The sequence below is a fragment of the Plectropomus leopardus genome, chromosome 14 (assembly GCF_026936395.1).
Source record: "Plectropomus leopardus strain MGB_pleo_1.0 chromosome 14, ASM2693639v1, whole genome shotgun sequence".
Lineage (NCBI taxonomy): Eukaryota > Metazoa > Chordata > Actinopteri > Perciformes > Serranidae > Plectropomus > Plectropomus leopardus.
Genome location: NC_142189.1, coordinates 29,419,700 through 29,441,501, shown reverse-complemented (window position 1 = coordinate 29,441,501; position 21,802 = coordinate 29,419,700). Strand labels below are relative to the sequence as shown.

The 21,802-nt window shown below is 40.3% G+C and overlaps 2 protein-coding genes across 3 annotated transcripts; both read right to left on the bottom strand.

Annotated features, from left to right (window-relative positions):
- Positions 1 to 19: 19 nt before the first annotated feature.
- On the bottom strand, positions 20 to 8,589 carry LOC121953486 (alcohol dehydrogenase 1-like). Of its 2 annotated transcripts, none has more exons than XM_042500621.2 (9): positions 8,434 to 8,589; positions 7,155 to 7,256; positions 5,927 to 6,068; positions 5,766 to 5,850; positions 5,418 to 5,637; positions 3,490 to 3,750; positions 3,141 to 3,273; positions 2,871 to 3,009; positions 20 to 2,773 (listed from the first exon to the last, which is right to left on the bottom strand). In XM_042500621.2, exons 1-9 carry the CDS (start codon positions 8,557 to 8,559, stop codon positions 2,740 to 2,742), a joined length of 1,242 nt encoding a protein of 413 aa, XP_042356555.1. In that variant the 5' UTR covers positions 8,560 to 8,589; the 3' UTR covers positions 20 to 2,739. The 2 variants fall into 2 exon arrangements, with proteins under 2 accessions (XP_042356555.1, XP_087943201.1); XM_088087075.1 differs by having other exon boundaries at positions 8,439 to 8,492.
- A 3,983-nt stretch (positions 8,590 to 12,572) lies between these two features.
- Positions 12,573 to 20,360, bottom strand: LOC121953889 (alcohol dehydrogenase 1-like). Its single transcript, XM_042501147.2, has 10 exons — positions 20,177 to 20,360; positions 19,894 to 19,967; positions 18,850 to 18,951; positions 15,625 to 15,766; positions 14,430 to 14,517; positions 13,970 to 14,165; positions 13,556 to 13,816; positions 13,218 to 13,350; positions 12,976 to 13,114; positions 12,573 to 12,891 (listed from the first exon to the last, which is right to left on the bottom strand). Exons 2-10 carry the CDS (start codon positions 19,909 to 19,911, stop codon positions 12,858 to 12,860), a joined length of 1,113 nt encoding a protein of 370 aa, XP_042357081.2. The 5' UTR covers positions 19,912 to 19,967; positions 20,177 to 20,360; the 3' UTR covers positions 12,573 to 12,857.
- Between the last annotated feature and the right edge of the window lie 1,442 nt (positions 20,361 to 21,802).

Genomic DNA, 21,802 nt, shown 5'->3' with positions numbered 1-21,802 from the left:
GCACAATACAACACAGAAAGGCAATGAAATGCTCATTTTATGTATTGAGTTTGTTTTACACTCATGCAACATCCAGCCAATGATTAGCCTTATATGCAGAAATGTGAACAGCGTACAATTCAGGAGCACAGAAGTGTCATATCAATAATATTCATGCAAATTATATTTTTAATGTTTTGTTCTGTTAATTTTAAATGTGTGCATAAACATAGAGGCATGTCATAGGCAATTTTCACAAGCAATTTTCATCCACACATGGCAAAAACTAAACTAAAATAAAATAAAATTAAAAAACACCACATAAATATGAGTGGCTACATGTTAAATCATACTCGCTTTACTAGCTGTGGCCATTTTTCGATGCAGAGATAAGAAAAATAAAATAAAATAAAAAATAAATAAGAGAAGAGTGTTGAGAGAAAGGAGAGCAGTTGCAGGATGGAAGTGGGGATGACATCAAGAGACTGCAAGATTTTGTACTGTGTTTGTAAAGTCTGGCATACATTTAGATGGGTAAGGACTCTAAACTGTTTTGACTTTAGTGAGAAACTACCATTGGTTGGCAGTTACTGTGGAAAAACACTTTATAGAGTCATGTTATCAGGTACTTGAGTTCCTGGGCAACAAATGTTAAGCCTGTGTGAAATAAACAAACATCTTTACAGACTTATGGACTTAAAAGATACAATGATTCAAGGGAACAGTTTGAGAGTATTGTGAAATATATTTTTTTCCTGACTGAGAGATAGATGGGATTTATTCTACTCCTGAAAATTCTCCCAACTTTTCATGTCAAAGGTCTTTAAGGTAGATTGGAAGTAGATTGGGGTAAATCTCAAGGAGGAGCCAAAAATCCACTCAAATTGCACTGTAAATTCAAAATAGCTGACTTCCGGTTGAGTTAAGGGTATGGTTTTAAGAGACCTTGTCTTGTAATATACAGGCGTGCTGGTGTGTTTGACAACCATATCAAAGGGAACACAGGACAAAGTTAACGGTTTTGTGCTGTGGCCTACATGTCATGGGCAGACAGTGTGGTGTTATTGAGTAGTTTGGACCACACAATCTTCTAAATGGCCCAGCTAACCAGTTTAAAGCAGCTAATTAAATGTTGTCCCCGTAAACTGTGGACATCCCCCCTTAAAAGTTTATTTTGGTCAGTGTGACAGTCTATACAGCCAGAGAAAGAATACTGATGTGAATGCTTCATGTAAGGTTTAATTGGCTGGACTGAGATAAGATAAGATGAAATAAGATCTATGGTATTCCCTCAAAACAAATGCGAAGCAAGGGGATTCATCGGGAAACAAATAAATACATTTTTTTTTTCCTGTTTCCTTTTTTCCTTAAAGGAGAACACAAGACAAATTATCTGTGAGATTATGATAATGATAATAATAATCTGTGATTATCATTGTCCACTTGTGCATGATGCCAGAGCAAGTCAGGATGAAGTCAAACACAAATTTAACTGGCATACATTGTGTGGCAATCAGGCATGGTCAGTTCTGCATATTCTGGCTCACTTTAAAGGAGTCTAATAGCTCTCTGAAGTTGGCCTGCTCAAGCAGCCAAACTGAACTCGAATGAAGAAGGCAGCCATGTTAGCACCTTCAGCAGATGCAAAGTTTACAAGCTCACTTTCCAAACAAAGGAGAACAAAGCCAAGTTGGCAGCAAAATGCAAACTGTGCAAAGACATACACAGTGGCCAGATTTCTCTGGCCTGCGCCATGGGAATACAGCACAGCAAAGACTGCACTGGGACTACAACTCGTCTAAGCTAGGCTCATCCACAATGGAAGACCACTGGCTAACAAGCTGACCAACAAAACAACTCTTCCCTCCATTCATAGACTGGGCATAGCATTAGCCCAACAGTACAAGTTCAGCATGACTGTAAACTTTTGTCAGTGTATGCGTAACATGAATTTAGTTGATGTTTTTCTGTGAGTTTTATAGTTGTAATCACTTTGTAGTCAGGTTATTGGGTAGTTGCCATTGCCAAAAATAATTTGCTACATAGCTATAGCTTTACACAGAGTCTTGCATGCAGCTTAACATCCTTTTACTAACCCTGCACCTTTACACAACCTCCCTCTACTTAAGTGGCCATCTTTAATTCGGCCGTCTTATCTCTCCTGTCATTCATTTTGTCCATGTTTGTTTGCACTCATTCCCACACACACAATTTATGTCCTAGTCTTTAGTTTGACTTATTTAGATTGTAGGTTTGTGCGTTTCATTGTTACTTTTGCTTTAGTGTAAATAAATACCTTTGGAATTCTGCTTGCTGTCTGATTAATACTGCAAGAAAGTGGATGAATAATTAAATATTTCTTATAACCATTTTAATACTTTTAACTACAAGGTCCCAACATCAAACTTAATGCAATGCATCAAAGAATTTTATCACGATAGTTTTGAGACCTAAATGCAATCCAAGGACAACATAAAACCCATATATAATCAAGAGTGTATATTTTGCTTTATGAACACCTGTAATGTTGAGCTTTTCCTTAAACAAACACTACAGTGGATTCTTACAATCTGCTTGTCATCCACTCACTAGTTTCTAGTGTTCAAAGTCAGGCATGTATAGTGCATATAATTATCATAATAACAAAAGGTCCTTTTATAATGTTACATAGTATTATGTATGAGTAGTTTGCTGAGATTTTGTTTAGTATAGTGAATGATTAAATAATTATTTTGCGTAATTGAAAGCAACACAATAATCTTATTGTAGAGACACATTCAGCACAGTCCGGATGCTGTGGAACAAGACAAAAGGGAAATTAGCAGGTTCATTTATCAGTATTGTTGTTGAGTCAAAAATGGCAGCAAAAAAGGTATACAGTACAAATCTACCATTTCCCTTGCTTCATCAGTTCAATGGCATCATTGATCTGGTCCAAAGTCATGTTGTGAGTGATGAATTCATCCACCTTCAACTTCTTGTCCAGGTAGGCTTTAACCATCTGAGGCACTGCATCCCGACCCTTAAAGCCTAAACCACAAAAAAAAGAACATAATGGCTTATCCAGAGCACACCTAGTTAGATAATTGTGAAACATAAAGTCATCGCTGGTTATTTACCAGAGATTTATCAGTTAGTGGTGATGGTCATATTTGTCTTACCTCCAAACAGGGAGCCCTTCCATGTGCGCCCAGAAATGAGCTGAAGGGGTCGGGTAGCGACGTCATTCAAGTTTGTCCAGCCAACGATCACGCTCACACCCCAGCCTTTCACACAAGACTCCAAGGCACTGCGCTAGATGGAGAAACAGCACTAAATCAGTGGGCTTGGAACCAGAGAAGCGTTAGTCCAAATTTCTAGACCATCTGAGGAAATGTGGGCTGGGTAACTTAATGCTTGACACTAACCTCTTCTTGACTTTGATTAGAGGAGAGATTATTGTTTTAATTGTTAGGTTACAGATAGATTACAACTTTCATTATATTTTTAAACCAGATTAAATCTCCCTACCATAACTCCCACATTCCCGGAACATTCCAGGGAGTAGTCCACTCCTCCGTCAGTCATCTCAGACAGCACTTCACTGATGGGTTTACTGTGATCCTTGGGGTTCACGAAGTCAGTCGCGCCAAACACTTTTGCCTTCTCAGCCTTCTCTGGATTGATGTCAACAGCGATGATTCTCTTGGCTCCTGCAGCTTTGCAGCCCATGACTGCAGCCAAACCCACAGCTCCCAGGCCGAACACAGCACATGTGGAGCCCGGTTCCACCTTTAGTACAACAGACTTTTGTCAACATGGCTCTTTAGGTCATGATTGTTTGATGCAGTAATAATAAATGGAGAGGGTTTGCATTTCATAATTAGTGATCACTCATTCAGAGGCTTTCCAATCTAGCCAAGAATTTTAATTGAAAAGCCTTTCATGTACAGCCCCCAGGAAAACATGAATAAAAGCAAAGTGCAATGATTTGCAAATCTCTTTTGACCTGTATTAAACTGAATACAGTCCAAGGACAGGATGGTTAGGATGTGTATATTGTTGTCCTTGAGAGACTGTCCTTTCTCCTTTAGATTTAAGTTGATAGCAGACTCTTGACCTGAGGAGTTGGCTCTCCTGAGTTGTGGTATTCGCTTATGGAGGGGTTGTTTCATTTCCCCAATGTACAAGTCTGTGCAATTCTGGCTGTATTGCAATGCCACATTACTCTGCTCATTATTTCTGGGTGGTTTGTCCTTAGGATTGGACAAGCCTCTGTCTCATTGTGTTGCTGGGTTTGAAGTGAACCAGGATGTGGTGTTTATTAAAGATCTTCCTGAGTTTCTCAAATATTCCTGCAACGTAAGGAATGACAATGTTCCGTTTTTCCATCTCTTCGTATCTGCCCGCTCTGGATCTTTTACAAGTTTTGATGAAGGCCCAGTTGGGGTAGCCACAGTTTTTGTGCGCTCTCCCGTTGTGCTTCTGTTCCTTCTCCTTCCCCTCTTTCTTTGATGGCACAGTCTCTGTCCGATGGTTTAGGGTTCTAATAACCCCCAGCTTGTGCTCCAGTGGGTGGTGAGAGTCAAACAGCAAGTATTGGTCTGTGTGAATGGGTTTTCTGTACACTTCAATGTTGAGGCTTCTATCCTCTTCAGTGTGCACTGCACAGTCCAAAAAGGGCAAACTATCTCCTCTGACATCTTCCCGCGTGAACTTGATGTTGCTGTCCTCAGCATTGATGTGTTGTGTGCAGGCTTCCACTTCCCTAGTCCCCAAACATGACTGTATAAAAGATATTATGAAAAAAAGGGCTTGGGTACAAAAAATTTTCGGAGCAACATGTGCTGCCACTCACACAATGACTTTTTCAGGGATGTCCCTGCTTATTCCAGCGAGACAATGCCAAGCCACATTCTGCATGTGTTGCAACAGTGTGACTTCATAGTAATAGAAACAGGCACTAGACTGGCCTGCCTGCAGTCCAGACCGTTCTCCTATTGAAAATGTGTGGTGCATTATGGAGTCTAAAATAGGATAAAAGAGACTGTTGAGCAACTGAAGTTGGCAAGAATGGTAAAGAATTTCACATTTAAAACTTCAACAATTAGTGTCCTTAGTTCCCAAAAGCTTCGGGAGTTAAAAGAAAAGGTGATTTGACTCAGCAGTAAACACGCCCCTGTCCAAACCTTATTGGAATGTGTCGAGTCATCAAATTCAGAATGAGTGTATACTCACAAAAAAAATTAAGTGTATGACTTTGGACAGTGAAAATCGTGTCTTTGTAGTGTATTCAATTACATCAACGTGTTTTACACAACATCCCAACTATTTTGGAACTGGGATTGTAGTTAAAATTGTCAAATTTATGGGCACTTAACACAAAATGTTCTGTTTGTTTGTTGTTTTTATCTGAAAAAATAATGAGATTAGAATCTGTAACAGTCAAACATACACACCTTAGCAGTATTAACTGCTGCTCCATATCCTGTGCAGATCCCACAGCCAATGAGACAGACTTTGTCCAGAGGGGCGGTGGGGTCGATCTTAGCCACAGCCATCTGGTTAACCACAGTGTACTCAGAGAAGGTACTGGTTCCTGAAAACTGCAGCACCTTCTTCCCCTTACAGGTAAACCTGGAGTCTGATGGTGACATCACATCTACACGAGCTTTGGTCCTGAACGAGATAGTACAATTTTTTGACCCCCCAAAAATCGGACAAAAATTTGAGTGCTTCTCCTGTCCTTTTAGAGCATTCCCTGAATACCTGCAAGATGACTAGGGATGAGTGCTCATTGTGCTTACCACACATCGCACTGGTTGGTCTTTGGACTCTTACAGAAGCGACATTCTCCACACTGGGCGATGAACAGAGGGATGACCTTATCTCCTGAAAGACAAAAAATTGTTTCCATGTGACAGTCAAATAAGCAAATATCCAAAATGTTGTACCACTCCAAACTGACCTGCCTGAAATTCAGTGACTCCAGGTCCAACGCTTTCTACAATGCCAGCTGCTTCATGGCCAAGGACTACTGGGAAGCCTTCCTCATGCATATTCTCCAAAAGGTGGTACAGGTCTGTATGACACACAGCAGTTGCCACAATCTGCACCGAAGATGATGAAGGGCACAGTGTTTATATCAAATGTAACACTAAATGGACCAAGCAGGTTTTTTAAGATAACAATATGCTTTCATGGCTAGTGTGTGGCAAAGTGAGAATAGAAGAAACCAGTGCAGTAAAAACAACATTGTATTGGACTAAAATTTCAAGCAAAACTGGTGTGTCTTCCCCTGTGCCAAGCATTCTGCACTCAACGAGGACATTATCACATTCACATTTAAACCTAGACTACAAGCCCTTCCCATTGGACTCATCCTTCCCATCTGGAAGTCATTGAGTCATTGTTTGCATCAAACCATGGACATGATCACTGAAAGAATGTCTCACATCTATGATGGTTGTCATGCTTACAAAGCTTGTCATGACAGAATAGTGGAATTTATAACAAAGTTGACAACAAGGGCCTTAGTGAGAAAGTACAAACATTCCTGCATCAACTTTCCATGTTTGATTTATGTAACAGTACCCTGGCACCTTTTAACATCTGTCTACCAATAAACCAGGTAGCGTACAAAGAGGTTGGTCTCATCATTTTTTTCAGATAAAAACAACAAACAAACAGAACACTTTGTGTTAAGTGCCCATAAATTTGACAATTTTAATTGTAACCTCAGTTGGTCTTAAAGGTTGGTCAGGTTGGTCTTAAAGGTAGCCTGAACCTTTAACTTTAATTTTTAGGAGGCCTTTATTGCCAAGGTAATTAAATACCAACCCCTCTTAATACCACCTCAGAACTCGGATATAGGTGCACAGGTGTTTGTTTTTATATTTTGCAGCCCAGGAAATGTTCACAGGTTGGTCTTAGAGGGTTTTCAGAAACTTAGGAAGGCCAAACAGAGGGCTTAATGGCTTGGCAGCAGCCAAATGTGGCAGAGACGGTGCTACTTATATCCCTGACAAGTGAATGCTATGTTTTCTATTTTGAAAACTTACGTTACTGGTCCATGATTTTCCAAATGTATCCTTTTGTACCTCTTACATTTGTGTCCTCGTACAGATTCTTTTTATGTGGACATTGGCAAACTAAAAAATGTGTGTGTGCGTGTTCTGGTAGTGGATGTCCCTCACCTTCATGCGGATCTCGTTGGCCTGGGGCGGAGCTACCTCAATCTCCTCAATCACCAAAGGCTTGTTGGGCTTCCAGGCCACTGCTGCCTTGCACTTGATGACCTACAAAGTAGTGATACCACATAAAATTACACAGCATTAAGAATGAAAAATATTACCGAGGTGTAACAACCATATTTGGAGAACTTTCTTAAAAACAAACAAAAAATAAGAGCAACATTACAACTATCCTTTGTTAAATATACTCAATTCACTGGTCTGAGTGAAGAATTAGTGAAGCACCATATGATCAGCTTTTCACCATATCATAAAAACAACATGCTACATTAGCAATAATCTTGTTATAACGTTCTAATCAGTTCTGCAGGCAGGCATTTCTCTGGAAGCCAATTTCAATGTTAAATCAACTGACTGCCACACTGCAAAAAAAGTATCATGTCAAGCAAACAAATAGGTTTCACATTCCATGCAAACAGCAGGGGGTTTCTATGTCTCAGTTACAGCTGCTTCATGTAAAAACAAACATAAAAAGCAACAGGCAAGTTTTTTGACTAACACAAGTTTTATTGTCAACAGTATAAATTAACTTGAGGTCTGCAAGTAAAACATTGAATAAATCAGTTATCACAGCTTGTATAAATCAAGCAGTTTGCCTTGAATTCATTAGCCTTTCTTGGGAGGATTTGTTTTTCAAATAGCATGCCTTTTTTTCCCCCTTCTGGCTTCCTATCCCCTCAGCGTTGCCAATATCAACAGATAACACGAAAACAGGCTGTATGGTTTCAATCTGTGTGCAGAGTCAAAACAGGACATGAGATTTTTCACTGAGGCAGAGACACAGATAAATAGCAATAGACAAAGATGGGGGATTTTGAGGTAAAGATACCCTAAGACTTAGCTAATACATAACAAATAATTCATTGCAGTCAAATGAAGATTTTTTTTACCTTGTTTATGTGACATAATTAAGGAACCTGCAAATCAACTTTGTATGACACCCATCCACACTCCAGCTAATGAATCAGCCTCATATAAACACGTGAACTGCACACAATTCAGGAGCACAGATCAATCTCAAATGAATAATATTTCTGTAAATTATATCAGTGTGATATTGTTACTTTAATTTTGATGTTTTGTTCCATTATTTTCAATGTGTGCATAAATACAATGGTGTGTCATGTGACACAGGGCATCATTAATGCACACATTGCAAAATAAAAAAATAAATAATACATTAAGAAAAATAATGAAAACACTATTTTTAAATTCTACTCACCTTACCAGCTGTGTCCATTTTAGCTGCAAGGAGTAAAGGAGGCGAGTTGAGAATGAAGAACAGCTGAAAGACAGGAGTGGGGAGGAGACAACAAAAGAGTCTAGCTATGGTTTTATACTGTGTCATTATAGTGTGGGAAAGTCAGATGGGCAGGGAGTCTAACTTGTTTTGACTTTAGTGTGAGACTATGATTGGTTGGTGGTAAGTGTGGGAAAATATTTCATGAGCCCCTGCAGCCATGTTATCAGTTTGTAGACTTCCTATACAAATCTAGGCAGTACTGTGGAACCTGTGTGGAATTAACAAGCAGCTATTGAGACTTTCCGACTTACATAAAAGAAAGTGATTTTCGTAATTGCTTAATGGGAATACCATACCATGTTATACCATGCCATATATAACCAACACAACCTGTACTTATCATTCAAACAGAACTTGTCAGGGCAAGTCATGAAATCCACACCTCTCATCATCTTTGCTTTATTCTCAGTGGAGGACAGCAGTGAATGCACCTTTGCCACCAATAGAGGACAGTATCGCATCAGCCTGATCCAAACAGCACCTGACCTCAACCTCACCCTTACCCTTATGTCTTTGACCTATGATCAGTTTATTGTATTTAGAAATTTAAACTTCATAATATTATCAGTAAAGTGAGAAATTTTATTCAACGAAGCCCTTAGCTTCTTGGTCATGATTCAGATGGTTCATTCAGTATACAAAAAATAATTGGGGACATTTTACATGATCGGAATCTTCCGCTCTTGATCCACCTCTTATACTGACTTGTTGTAGTCCTTTGGGTTTACCATATCTGTGGCACTAAACTCTAAAGCTCCCGGATTTTCTGTTGTCGGCCGCATTTTCAGACCTCCAGAGTCCTACTCTTCTCAAAAAGGCTCCAACCAATGGCCTTGGATCAGACAAAACTAACCCACCAGAGTGACTACACCTAAATCGCCTGCCGGGTTATATCCTGAACCTTCTTGCTGTTCAGTGACGGTGCTAAGCACTACACCACCCTGATGGCCTGGGTTTGTTATCCATCCATTTTCTTCCCCTTACCTGGGGCCAGGTCAAAGGGGCAACAGGCTGAGTCTAGTATTCCAGACGTGATTCTCACCAGCGACACTTTCCAGCTCCTACTAGGGGACCCCAAGGCATTCACAGGCCAGAAGAGTTATTTCAGCTCAAAGAAAGGGAAGGACACGGCCAAAATTATTTATAGGCTTTTATATAATAAAAGAACCTCTTAATTAAGATAAGATAATCCTTTATTAGTCCCAGTGGGGAAATTTGCATTGTTACGGCAGCCATGAGGTACAAGATAACCAGCAAAAGAACGGTACAATAGTAAAAAATAATTACAAATATAAAAATATTAAATAATAATAAAAAACAAGGTGTCAGATATTATAAGAAAACAAGGTGCAAAAAAAGTAACATAAGGTTACAAGACGCCAACAACTCAACAGTCTAAAAATATGTACAAACAGTATGTACTCCAATAAGGACATGACTAGATGACTAGGCTTTAAAAGATGAAAATAGATGTAAAGATGTAAAAATAAGTATTTATCTGCTTGATTAATCTCAGTCAAATGGAAATACTAATGTCATGTTTGATAAACTGCTGAAAAGGTGTGTTTTCACTGTTACTCCTAATGCTGCTTTACTGTTAATTGTTTTCCAGCATGGGTAGCCAAGAACAACTTGGAGTGCTCAGAAAGAATCACCTTATGTGCAACAAGATGTGATCATCTGCCAATGATCAAATGCTGAATTACTGCCTTATGCTAGACTTGATTGGCTGTATTGTGGTATGCAGAGCATATTTCGTCAAGCTGCTGCAAAACTAGGGGGTGCATCAAGTAAGTATTTAATACGAAATATAAATTTCTTCCTTTTGGTTTTCGAGCTTTTCTTCAAAGAAGAACAGAGAAAAAGTAATTTACAGAGCAGATATGTAAGCTGTAGCACACAAAAAAGCAATTTGATTGTTATGTCTTATGTTTGAATAATAATTATATTAATTATTTCAACACTGCACACCAGTGAACTTGTCTGAGTAAATCTGACCTTAAACTGTTTGACTGACAAGAACACTTAACAGATTGCAAATTGTATTTTGTGACATGATAGTTTTCATACTCACAGTGTTCAAGTGACATACAAAACAACCTACAAACACATGACATGTTTAGCTTTTCTTTGTATGAACACTTAAGATGATCACAATCTACAGGTAATCCACTGAATAGTTTTAAATGTTCAAGGCATGTGCAGTGTGCATAATTCAAGTATTTGTATACTAAAGACAGTTCATGGGCAAGGCCATAATTTGGTGCCTATGATGAGAGAATTTCTTTAGTACCACTTTGTTTGTAGGTTCCATATAAGAACTTGTAAGTTCCTATGTAGCAATATATGCAATAATTAAGCTTATAATGCACAAATTTCCCTTTCGGACTATAAAATATGTACAAGAATATAAACAGGCTCTGAGTTTGTCTGTTCTGAGCCACTGGTGTTGCTCCATGGAGGAGGACCTGCTCCCCTTAGAGGCCTCATTTCCAGAACTCATCAATTCTTCTTTTCATTATTCATGCATCTTGCAGGAATTAGAGCCACCGTTCCATGAATTTTTGCATGATGAAAGATGAACTGTACCAGATATCTGATATATTACTAAACTTGAATGTCTTGCCTGGACATTTATCATTTTGGTGTCCAGGCAAACCTGTAGTGGTCTTTCTGTCCAAATGAGCAGCAACAATCCCCCTCTTAAAATTCCAGTAGACCAGATAATTTAGGAGACTGTAAACAAGGACATCCAGAATGCCAGATGAATCAAGGCTTCCTGCCTAAAAACTGGAGCTTTAACCTGTTACTATCTCACTTAAGTAAACAGAAATGAGTTTCTGAGGCAACTCAGGGACACGACAGGCAACGACTCTTCAGACTGTTTCAGTCATCAAGATCTACAGAGGCCCAGGATATAAAAGGAACGGGCAGATGTAAATGCCTTTGTAGCGCTTATGGAGAAAAAACTGGGTAAACCATCAAGGTCCAGATCAGTTTGATATCATCAGTCGTTTCACTGGAATTGCTGTGTCACCAGACATAGCTAATGACCTGCTGCAAGCTCAACAGACTAAAGGGTAAGCATCTCAGAAGTTCAGAAGTGAACGTTGTGAGAAAGAGTCACCAACAGGCAAGCTCAATTACAAAATGACAAAATTCAATCTGAAGGCACTCACAAGTATCATGACAAATGATTGCATAAAACAAGCATTAAACAAGGCATTGGTCTTGAGATCTCTTCGGACATGTGAGCATTGCTTTGAAAAACAGAGTTCTTCACACTAAAGATGTCCTATAACATCTACTTGATCCATTACCTTAGGCATTCTCAAATTGAGATGGCTCATTGTTGAAAACTAACAAAGCCACTCATGCAAGAGGAAAGAAATCAGCACCAGTGGTTGAAGACACTGGAGAACACTTTGCACGCATCATTGATAAATGATCCTATTTCAAAACTGAAAGGTGATGGCAAGACATATGGCAAGATATTGCAGGTTCTGTGCTGAACCTGGCGCTGAATAAAGGATGAACCAGCAATCGCAGTGGTGTTTGATGTGTACTGGAAAACATCAGCTGAGAAAGAGATGCAGTTGTGCATCCATTCTGCATGGATAGACAACTGATGACAAATGTATGCTTATAATAAATATAACAAATAAATTTTATCATTGAATAACAAAGATGTATAAATACCCAAAGGAAATCCCAGACATTTGGGCTCTTCTCTGAAATGGATGAGAAATATCTTTTTACTTATCTCTACTGGTATGCTTTAAGACTGAATGCAAGGAACCCTGGCACCAATGGTCATCCTGGCACAAGGTCTGCAAGTATGTATGGATTTACAAGCTCCAAACTGATAACCACCACAAAAAGTGCAAGCTACAAACCCATAGTAGTCAAAGCAGAGATAGAAGTTGTTAAAATGGCTGTCTATGATGACAATAATGACAATGATACCGTAAATACTGAATATGAATACTCAAGAATAAATATCAGTATGCTGGTATAATATTTTGTGATGATAATAACAACAATCATTGGTTAATGAGTTGATGAAAGATGTGAAATACTCCAATTTTATTTCATGTATGACATAGTCTGTTAAAATAGTGTTCTTCAGTCTTGGGGTCAACAGCCAAGTTTGTGACAAAGCAACCACATGGGAGGCATTATCATGTTGAAATGACAGCCCGAGATACAGCCTTCTGCAAAAACCCAAACTAGAATTCGCCACCTTTGGTTGGCACCACTCAGTGAAAATTCTGTTCTGGGCCAGTGGACGGAGTGATGACTTATTTATTAACTTTAGGATCAATGAAGGCAAGATAGTGGTCTTATTGAGAAGAAACACTCAGGACTGCCCGGATGCTGTGGAAAGTGAAAAAAGAGAAATGAGAAGATTTCCTTATCTGTTATCATTAAGTCGTGGATGGTAAGAGAGTATAAACATACCATTTGCTGTGCTTCATCAGTTCAATGGCATTATTGATCTGGTCCAAAGTCATGTTGTGAGTGATGAATTCATCCAGTTTTATCTTCTTGTCCAGGTAGGCTTTAACCATCTGAGGCACGTCATCCCGGCCCTTAAAGCCTAAACCACAGAATAAGAACATAGATAACTGCAGAACATAAATCCACAGCCATTTAGTTACCAGAGATTCATCAGTCAGTGGTGGTGATCATATTTGTCTTACCTCCAAACACAGAGCCCTTCCATGTGCGTCCAGCAATTAGCTGAAGGGGTCGGGCTGAAAAGTCTTCTAATTCTGTCCAGCCAACAATCACGCTGACACCCCAACCTTTCACACAAGACTCCAAGGCACTGCGCTAGATGGAGAAATAGCACCAGTGGTCAGTGGTCTTGGAACCAGAAAGGTGCTGGTCCAAATCTCTGGATTAACTGTTAAATTTGGGATGAGTAACTCAATGAATGACACTAAGCTCCTTTCCATTAACTGCCTCTGGAAAAGTTTGTTCAGAAGTAACACCCCTTCATTATATTCTTGAACCATATCAAATCTAATCTGCATACCATGACTTCCACATTCCCGGTACATTCCAGGGAGTAGTCCACTCCTCCATCAGTCATCTCAGACAGCACTTCACTGATGGGTTTACCGTGATCCTTGGGGTTCACGAAGTCAGTCGCGCCAAACACTTTTGCCTTCTCAAACTTCTCTGGATTGATGTCAACAGCAATAATTCTCTTGGCTCCTGCAGCCTGGCAGCCCATGACTGCAGCCAAACCCACAGCTCCCAGGCCAAACACAGCACATGTGGAGCCCGGTTCCACCTGAAGTAACACAGTCTTCAGTTATCATGGTTCTTTAGGCAATGAAAAGGTTTTTTGGGATTGAAGAGTCTTTGGGGCATACAAAATGTCTCCTTCAGTTGTTTTAATCTAATACAATGATGTAAGCAATCTGTAACAGTTAAGCATACATACCTTTGCATTGTTAACTGCTGCTCCATATCCTGTGCAGATTCCACAGCCGATGAGACAGACTTTGTCCAGAGGGGCAGCGGGGTCGATCTTAGCCACAGCCATCTGGTTAACCACAGTGTACTCAGAGAAGGTACTGGTACCCACAAACTGCAACACCTTCTTTCCCTTGCAGGTAAACCTGTCCGGGGGTGCCGGCCTGAAAAGATAATCTTATGAGGTAAATGACCTGAAACAAAATTTGAATGTTGCTTTTGTCATATTATCGACAAAGACAGATCTATACTTTATATTAAATGGTATCTACAAGCAGAACCTAAAGTGACTACACTGATAGAGATGTGTTGAAAAAAATGTTTTTGTAAATAAACACTTGAACACACTCAAGAAGAATGAAATTAGAGGTTGAGAATGGGAAAGGAAATGGAGTGAAAAGGAGGATATGAGTGCTTACTGAGCTCACCATCCATTGTCACACTGGTTGGTCTTTGGACTCTTACAGAAGCGGCATTTTCTACACTGGGCAATGGTCAGAGGGATAACATGGTCTCCTGAAAGACAAAAACAATGGGTGCGTTTGGAATTGCATATTCTTTCTTATCACTTTTAGTAGATACTATGGCTGCCCTTGCAAAGGACGTACTGTTACATGCAGTATGCACACAATCAGGACATACTACTTCTTCATCATACTGTACCCTGAACTTTCTCTTGAACTCTTTCTCATATAACTGTTACCATGAAGATAAAACAAATAGCCATTCGCCAAACTCAACCGAGAGAGAGGTTAACGCGGAGAGCTCTGCGATTGTTACTTAACAACGTTTAACTTTTAAGTCACTGTGGACTCTAACATTATATATTCATTTTATTAGCCTACATATGCATTTCTCTATCATTATTTTCATTTAATTTTGTTGGTGGCTATCTGTATGATTTTTTTTGTTCACTTAAACAATATATTTTGCTATTATTACCATGTGACTGGTCATCATTCCCTTGAATGCACTGTCATTTATCATTGCAGCTTCTGTCAGCTATCAACCAGCTGTCAAAACGTGAAAAGGCTGCAGCTGCGCAGAGGATTGTGGGTAAGAATAGCCGGAAAAGCATGCTGGCTTGTATACTGCAAAATGCGGCCGGGTGTATTAGGACATCCTGTTACTTTTGGCATACTGCATTTAACAGACTTCATATTGGGACATACTAAATCTTTTTCTGGCGTACTAAATAGTATGGTAGTATGGGTATTAGAACGCAGGGAATGTTGCAATGTCAGAGTCACATTACTTTTAGTCCCACTTTTATAATGGTGTAAATGGAAATATTGACTAAATGACACAGACGGGCCTCAGTTTACATCTCTCATACAATAATACCCCAGATAGTAATATAGCAGTTCTGTTAATGTATGGATTAAATTAACAACGTATTATTAGTTGCAGTAGTTAGGGAATGTTGCAATGTGAGAGTCATCTTACTTTTAGTCCCACTTTTATAATGGTGTAAATGGAAATACTGACTAAATTGATCAAATGAACAACTTATTAGTGTGCTCTAAAGGTTTTGGTCACTAGGGCAAGAACTTTTGGGAAAAAAAACAAAAACACGACCAAGCTCTGTACTCACACACATATGTTGTACCAAATGAAACTGACCTGGCTGATATTCAGTGACTCCAGGCCCCACGCTCTCTACGATTCCAGCTCCCTCATGGCCAAGGACTACTGGGAAGCCATCTTTGGGCATACTCTCATAAAGGTGATACAGGTCTGTGTGGCATACCGCAGTTGCCACAATCTGCACCAAAGACAGTAACCACAGAATGGAAGACAGCAGGAATTTTATTTAACAATACACACAGGAGCAACGTCACTTTGTCGCAAATTGGTATTAATACAGAAGAGTCATGCACTGTCACACATGGATATGTGATAAAGATAGCACAGAGGGGTGCTGCATATCTCAATCTTGTCATGAACCTTGCATTTTTTTAAGTCATAGTACTGGATCCCAAACTTCCTGATGGGCGGCCCCAGGCCATTAGGAACACTGGTGTCACTCGGAATTGTGCGCTCAGCCCTCTCCTGCACTCCAATGTTCAAGCACGGCTCCTTAGCCACCTGTAGGTTCAATGCCATCACGTTTTCTGAAACATGGCTGTCAATACTTGATCATCAACAGTGATGAGACCACCTACAGAGAGGAAGGAGTACTGACACCATGGTGCCAGGACAACAACCTCCATTTCAACATTAGCAAAACAGAGCTGACTGTAAAGGATAAGAAGCAACTGGGAGAGGGACATGTTCCCATCACCATCACTGGGACTACAGTGGAGAGACTCAGTAGCTGCAGGTCTCTCGGAATTGTCATCGGTGGGGATCTGACCTGGACTCGCCACACAACACTTTCCATGCTCAATTTTACATTCTGCAATTTCTACAGGTGGGTGCACCATTGAGCACATCCTGACCAGCTGCATTGCACTTAGTATGGCAACTGAACTACCCTCAACCATGAAGCAACACAGGGTGATGAAAACCACTCAGCTAATTACCATGATAGAAGCTGCCATCCATGGAGGACCTTTACACCCATCAGTAGTTGGAGGGAGTCTGAGATGTAAGAATTTTATTTCCAAAACTGCTTCACTGTAATTGTTGTATCACCAGAGCGATTCCAAAAGCTCTTGCAGTGCTACTTTGACAACTTCAACATGCGTGTCACCTGTGGAGACTTCACCATTGACTGGCAGAGGCTCGCGGTGGGAATTGTCACTGCATACACAAACTCCATGCGCCTGTTTTCTGCAGCGATGAACCTCCTCATCAAGACAGCAGAGAAGTTGCGTCAGGGGACAAAGCTGGCAAGCGGCATCCAGCAGGTAGCTGTAAGAGCGTTCATGGATGACCTCACCATCACGGCAAGATTAGTAGTGGAAGGAAGATGGATGTTGGAGGACCTGGTTGAGCTCACCAAGTGGGCACAGATGGAGTTTAAACCTGAAAAATACAGAAGCCTGGTATTGAGGAAGGAGAGTGTCCAGGACCGGTTCCGGTTCAGAATCAAGGATACCATCATCCCGACAGTTAAGGAGAGACTGGTGAAGAGCTTGGTACAGGGCAAACCTAAATGATAAGCAGAGTGTGATGGAGATGCTTATCCAAACAGACACCTGGATGACATCCCTGGAGAAGAGCGGCCTACCCGGCAAGTAGAGTCACCAACATGGGGTACTTCCCCGACTGCTCTGGTCTCTGCTTGTCTATGAAGTACCTGTCTCCACCGTCAAGGGACTGAAGAGGATGATCAATACGTATCTAAGGAGAGGAGGAGTGTACCCAAGAAGCTTTTGCTCCTTTGGACTGTACATCAGTGGTCGAGGAGTATAAAGCAACAAAGACACGACAGGCCATGATGCTGCGAGACAGCAAGGATGAAAGGGTGCTGCAAGCAGGCATTGTGGTCAGGACGGGCCGCAAGTGGTCAGCCAGCAGAGCACTGACAGAGGCGGAGGATCGACTCCATCATGCTGTTATTGTTAAGACAGTAGCCCAGGGCAGGCTTGGACTGGGTTGCTCAACCAGAACAAACTGAAAAAAGCTGATCCAAAAGAACAACAAAGCATGGTGCAGAGAGAGATCTGGAAGGCTAAGGAGGAAACCTGGCATGTCAAGGCCGTATCCATGAAGAGGCAGGGCAGCTGGACAAGGTGGGAGGGAATACGAGAGAGGGCCCTGACCTGGCAGGAAATCTGGAGCGTTGGAAGGACATTAGATAAAGTTCTTGCTGTGTTGATGTCCCGCCTACTCCATCAAACCTCCACACATGGGGGTTGGCAGAGAGCCCCAGCTGCATGCTCTGCAGAAAGTCAGCTAACCTGGAGCATGTCCTCTCATCTTGCCAGTCAAGCCTGGCAGACGGGAAATTCTGGTAGTGGCATGACAAGATCTTGGCTCAGTTGGCAGATGGGGTAGAACAGGCAGGAAAAAGGCTGAAAGAACTTTCCAGCGGGCCCCACTTTATCAACTTCTCCAGGTCAGGAAAGACTGCAGCAGCACGACGGAAGAGCAAAGGCACCCTGGCCTCAGCAAACGACTGGGAGATGCAGGCTGACCTGAAGAAACATTCCAAATTCCCAGAGGAGATAACCCACACTAGCCTCAGACCAGATATGGTCATTTGGTCTAGGGGTACCAAACAGGTGGTGCTCATAAAGATAACAGTACCCTGGGAAGAGAGGACTGAAGAGGCGTATGAGCGCAAACTCAAAAAATATCAAGCCCTTATCCTTGAGAGTCAGCAAAATGGGTGGAGGGCCTGTAACCTACCAGTAGAAGTCGGCTGCAGGGGCTTCGCTGGGCAGTCACTCTGGAGAACACTTGGACGGCTGGGAATCGAAGGTGTGGCCAGGAAGCGGCTGGTAAGCAACATCACCAGGCAGGCGGAGGCAGCGTTCCGTTGGATTTGGATTCAGTGGGAGGTGAGGTGGCAGAGCCAACCTGTCGAAGTCCCAACAGCATAGAGTGGGGTGGTGGTCAGCAGGGGTAGACCCAGGACGCTGGATCGGCTGTCAAGTCCTCCTGATGTGTCATGGGCTTAATTTGATGAAACATCAAAAGGGAGGGTGCCCATCTGATGACCTGCTGTAGTCACTCAACTCTTGCCAGTGCTGATACCTGAAAGATGGAAGGAGACAAGAGAGCGATGCCACTGGCCCACAGATGGTGCAGGGCAGGCTACCTGTAAAGGTGGGTCGGTTGGGAGAACCATATCGTATTTTGCATATATATATATATATATATATGTATATATGTGTGTATATATACGACAATAAAATCAGAACTGGAGGTGTGTATGTACATGTAGATGTCTCTCACCTTGATGCGGACCTCGTTGGCCTGGGGCGGGGCCACCTCTATCTCCTCAATCACCAAAGGCTTACTGGGCTCCCAGGCCACTGCTGCCTTGCACTTGATGACCTACAGGACAGTGACAACACATAAAATTACCCAGCATTAAATGAAACGTATTGCCATGACTTTTTTTTACAACTCTTAACCCTCAATTCACTATTTTGACTGCAAAATAGGTACAGAAACATATTGTCAGCTTTAACATTGACTGTAAAATTTACTGTAAAAAACAACATGCTACATTAGTAAGATACCCGATACAGAGTTGCAATCCTTTCTGCCATAACTTAAGGCCAACACTCATCTAGAGGCCCACTTCAAACAAGAAAACTGACTGAAACTTTGGAAAAAAAGGCAAGCAAACATATGGGTTTTACATCCTCCATAAACATTTTAATTACTTTATGAATTTATAACTAATTTATGTCAACAGCAAATGGTTTGGATCTCTATTATAAAGCTGCTTCTCTGAAACCAAGTTTAAAGTCTACACAATGGTTATTTGACAAATATAATTTCTATTACAACAGTATTAGTGAATGTGGGGTCAGTAAGTAAACCACTGAGTACACCATTTGTAGAGATTTGAAAAATCCAGTCGTTTTTTGATTTTGATAGAATTCTTAAGTATCTCTTTAATACACTGTGGAAATTTAGACAGACAGAGATAGAGATGTGTGTATATACATATATATATAATGCCGTAAAATACTGCAATAAAATGCAGTTGCTTATCTATAGTTTATTGCATTGATGATATTCATGTACTGCATAATGATAAACTATATTACTGAGTTTCATTGCTTTCTCGTGTTTAGTGTTATTGTTGTTTCAACTACAGCACTCTATCTTTACTGTGTGCACTTTGACACAAACATGTCAAACATATATTGTAAAATTGGACGTATTAATGGACATATTCCAAGAAAACCATCTAATAAAAAAAAACAAACAAAAACAAATAGAAACACCACATAGACGTAAGTACACAAGTTAGATAATACTCACTTTACCAGCTGTTGCCATTTTTGCTGCCAAGACCAGAGAAAACAAGCCAGAGAGGAGTTAAGAGAGGAGAGCAGCTGCAAGACACGAATGTTGGGAGGAGACAAGAGACCCTGGACTTTAGATTTATTGCCAACAAAGTTTGACATTCAGATGGGAAGGGACTTGTTATCACTTCCTTGAACTCCCAGATAAGCAGATCTCGGTAAGAGACTTATACACACGTATGAAAGACTCACAAACACTAAACACTCACACACACAGTAGGTCAAACACACGTCCTTACCTATCCAGACCACTCCATATATCTACAGGGTATAACAGCGATTATTTACTCGCATTTCGCTACCACGGAACACAGTGTAACTTGTAAATATTACAAACACGAGAACACTGGAGAACTCTTAGTTCGTTTCCAGCTCACAGTACATCATTTTTACGTTTCACAGCACCGCGGTGAGAGTTCAACTGTCTTCCGTTAAAAAGTAACTTTTGACCGGAAGTTTATGGTAAAACATTAACACTTCCAGTCCATGCTTCAAAATAAAAGCAGCAGTGTTTCCGCTTTGTTGATTTTTTTTTTATTTTTTAGAACAATAGAAGAATGTTACCAACAGCAGCTTTTACTAACTTTATTGTAATAGTACGTGATTCAGCTTGATCTAAACAGCGATTTATTTAGCTTTATTATTACCTTATATTATTTAAAATATAAAACTTTATTGTAGCTTAAGTTTATTTAGGTATGCAAGCCAAGTTTAGCATTCCATCTCAGTGACAATGCAATTCAAAGTGCTCTTAAGGTAACACTGTATAGAAGTGCATTTAAGCAAAATAAAAAACTTCATTAAACAGCAAAAGCATAAAAAAAAATAAAAACAAGCCAATATTATTTTTGACTTGCAGTTTATTTTATTATAACTATTTTTTTTAAATTGAGATCATATTCCAACCATGCAACCCTTCGCAAAATGGAATAAGCAGAGTACACCTGAAGTATAGTGCATCTGTTTGTGATCACCACAAAGACCCAGCAGTGCTTCTACTTCATTGTCTTAACAATAGTTCAGTATATTGGGATATATGTTTTTGTTTTTTTGTTTTTTTTCTGAGCTTGATGACAAGATCTAAACCATCTCCATATCTGTACAATAAATATGAAGCTGCTGCTTAGCATAAACTGTTAACCTTGCCCTGATCGGCATATAATTCCTCATTAAGTGGGGAATGACTGTTTGCACATATCTCCAGTCTTTACGCTAAGATAAACTAACCAACTGCTGACTCTTGCTAGGAAAGTGAATAAGAAAGAAAGCAAATAAGTGTATCTCAAAAAAAATGTGAACCATATGTTAAATTTAGCCACAGTGGTTTGCGATTGGCAAAGTGAGAAACTGTCACAAGAAAGCCACTTAAATGAAATTTGGAATATGACTTCAAGATTTTGCAAAAAAAAAAAAAAAAGAAAAAAAATATCTAAATCTCACTCACTGTATTTCACTGTCTTATAACTTTATTTTTTTTTCCTCACTTGTTTTTTCCTTTTTCCTTTTTATGTCTACAGAATGCTTGTGCACCATGTAAAGCATTTAGAATTGCCTAAGTGACTGAAAGGCATTTTCAAATAAACTTGCTTTGTCTCACCAACTCTATCATTCTCTCAGCAAATCCAGTCTCACACCTCTCACCCCATCTCAGCTTTGTCCTCAACAGAGGGCAGCAGTAACTTGCAATGGACAAAACCGAGAGGAAGAGTAGACCGCTACATAACAAACAACTCCAAAATATTTCTCAAGTCAAGACTTTCCATGTTCCAGCATTCATGAGAGCAAAACCATCAGTGATTTTCTCAAAGGGAAGAGTGTGAGTCACAAATTCATCCATTCTTTGCTTCTTGTTCATGTTGGTCAGT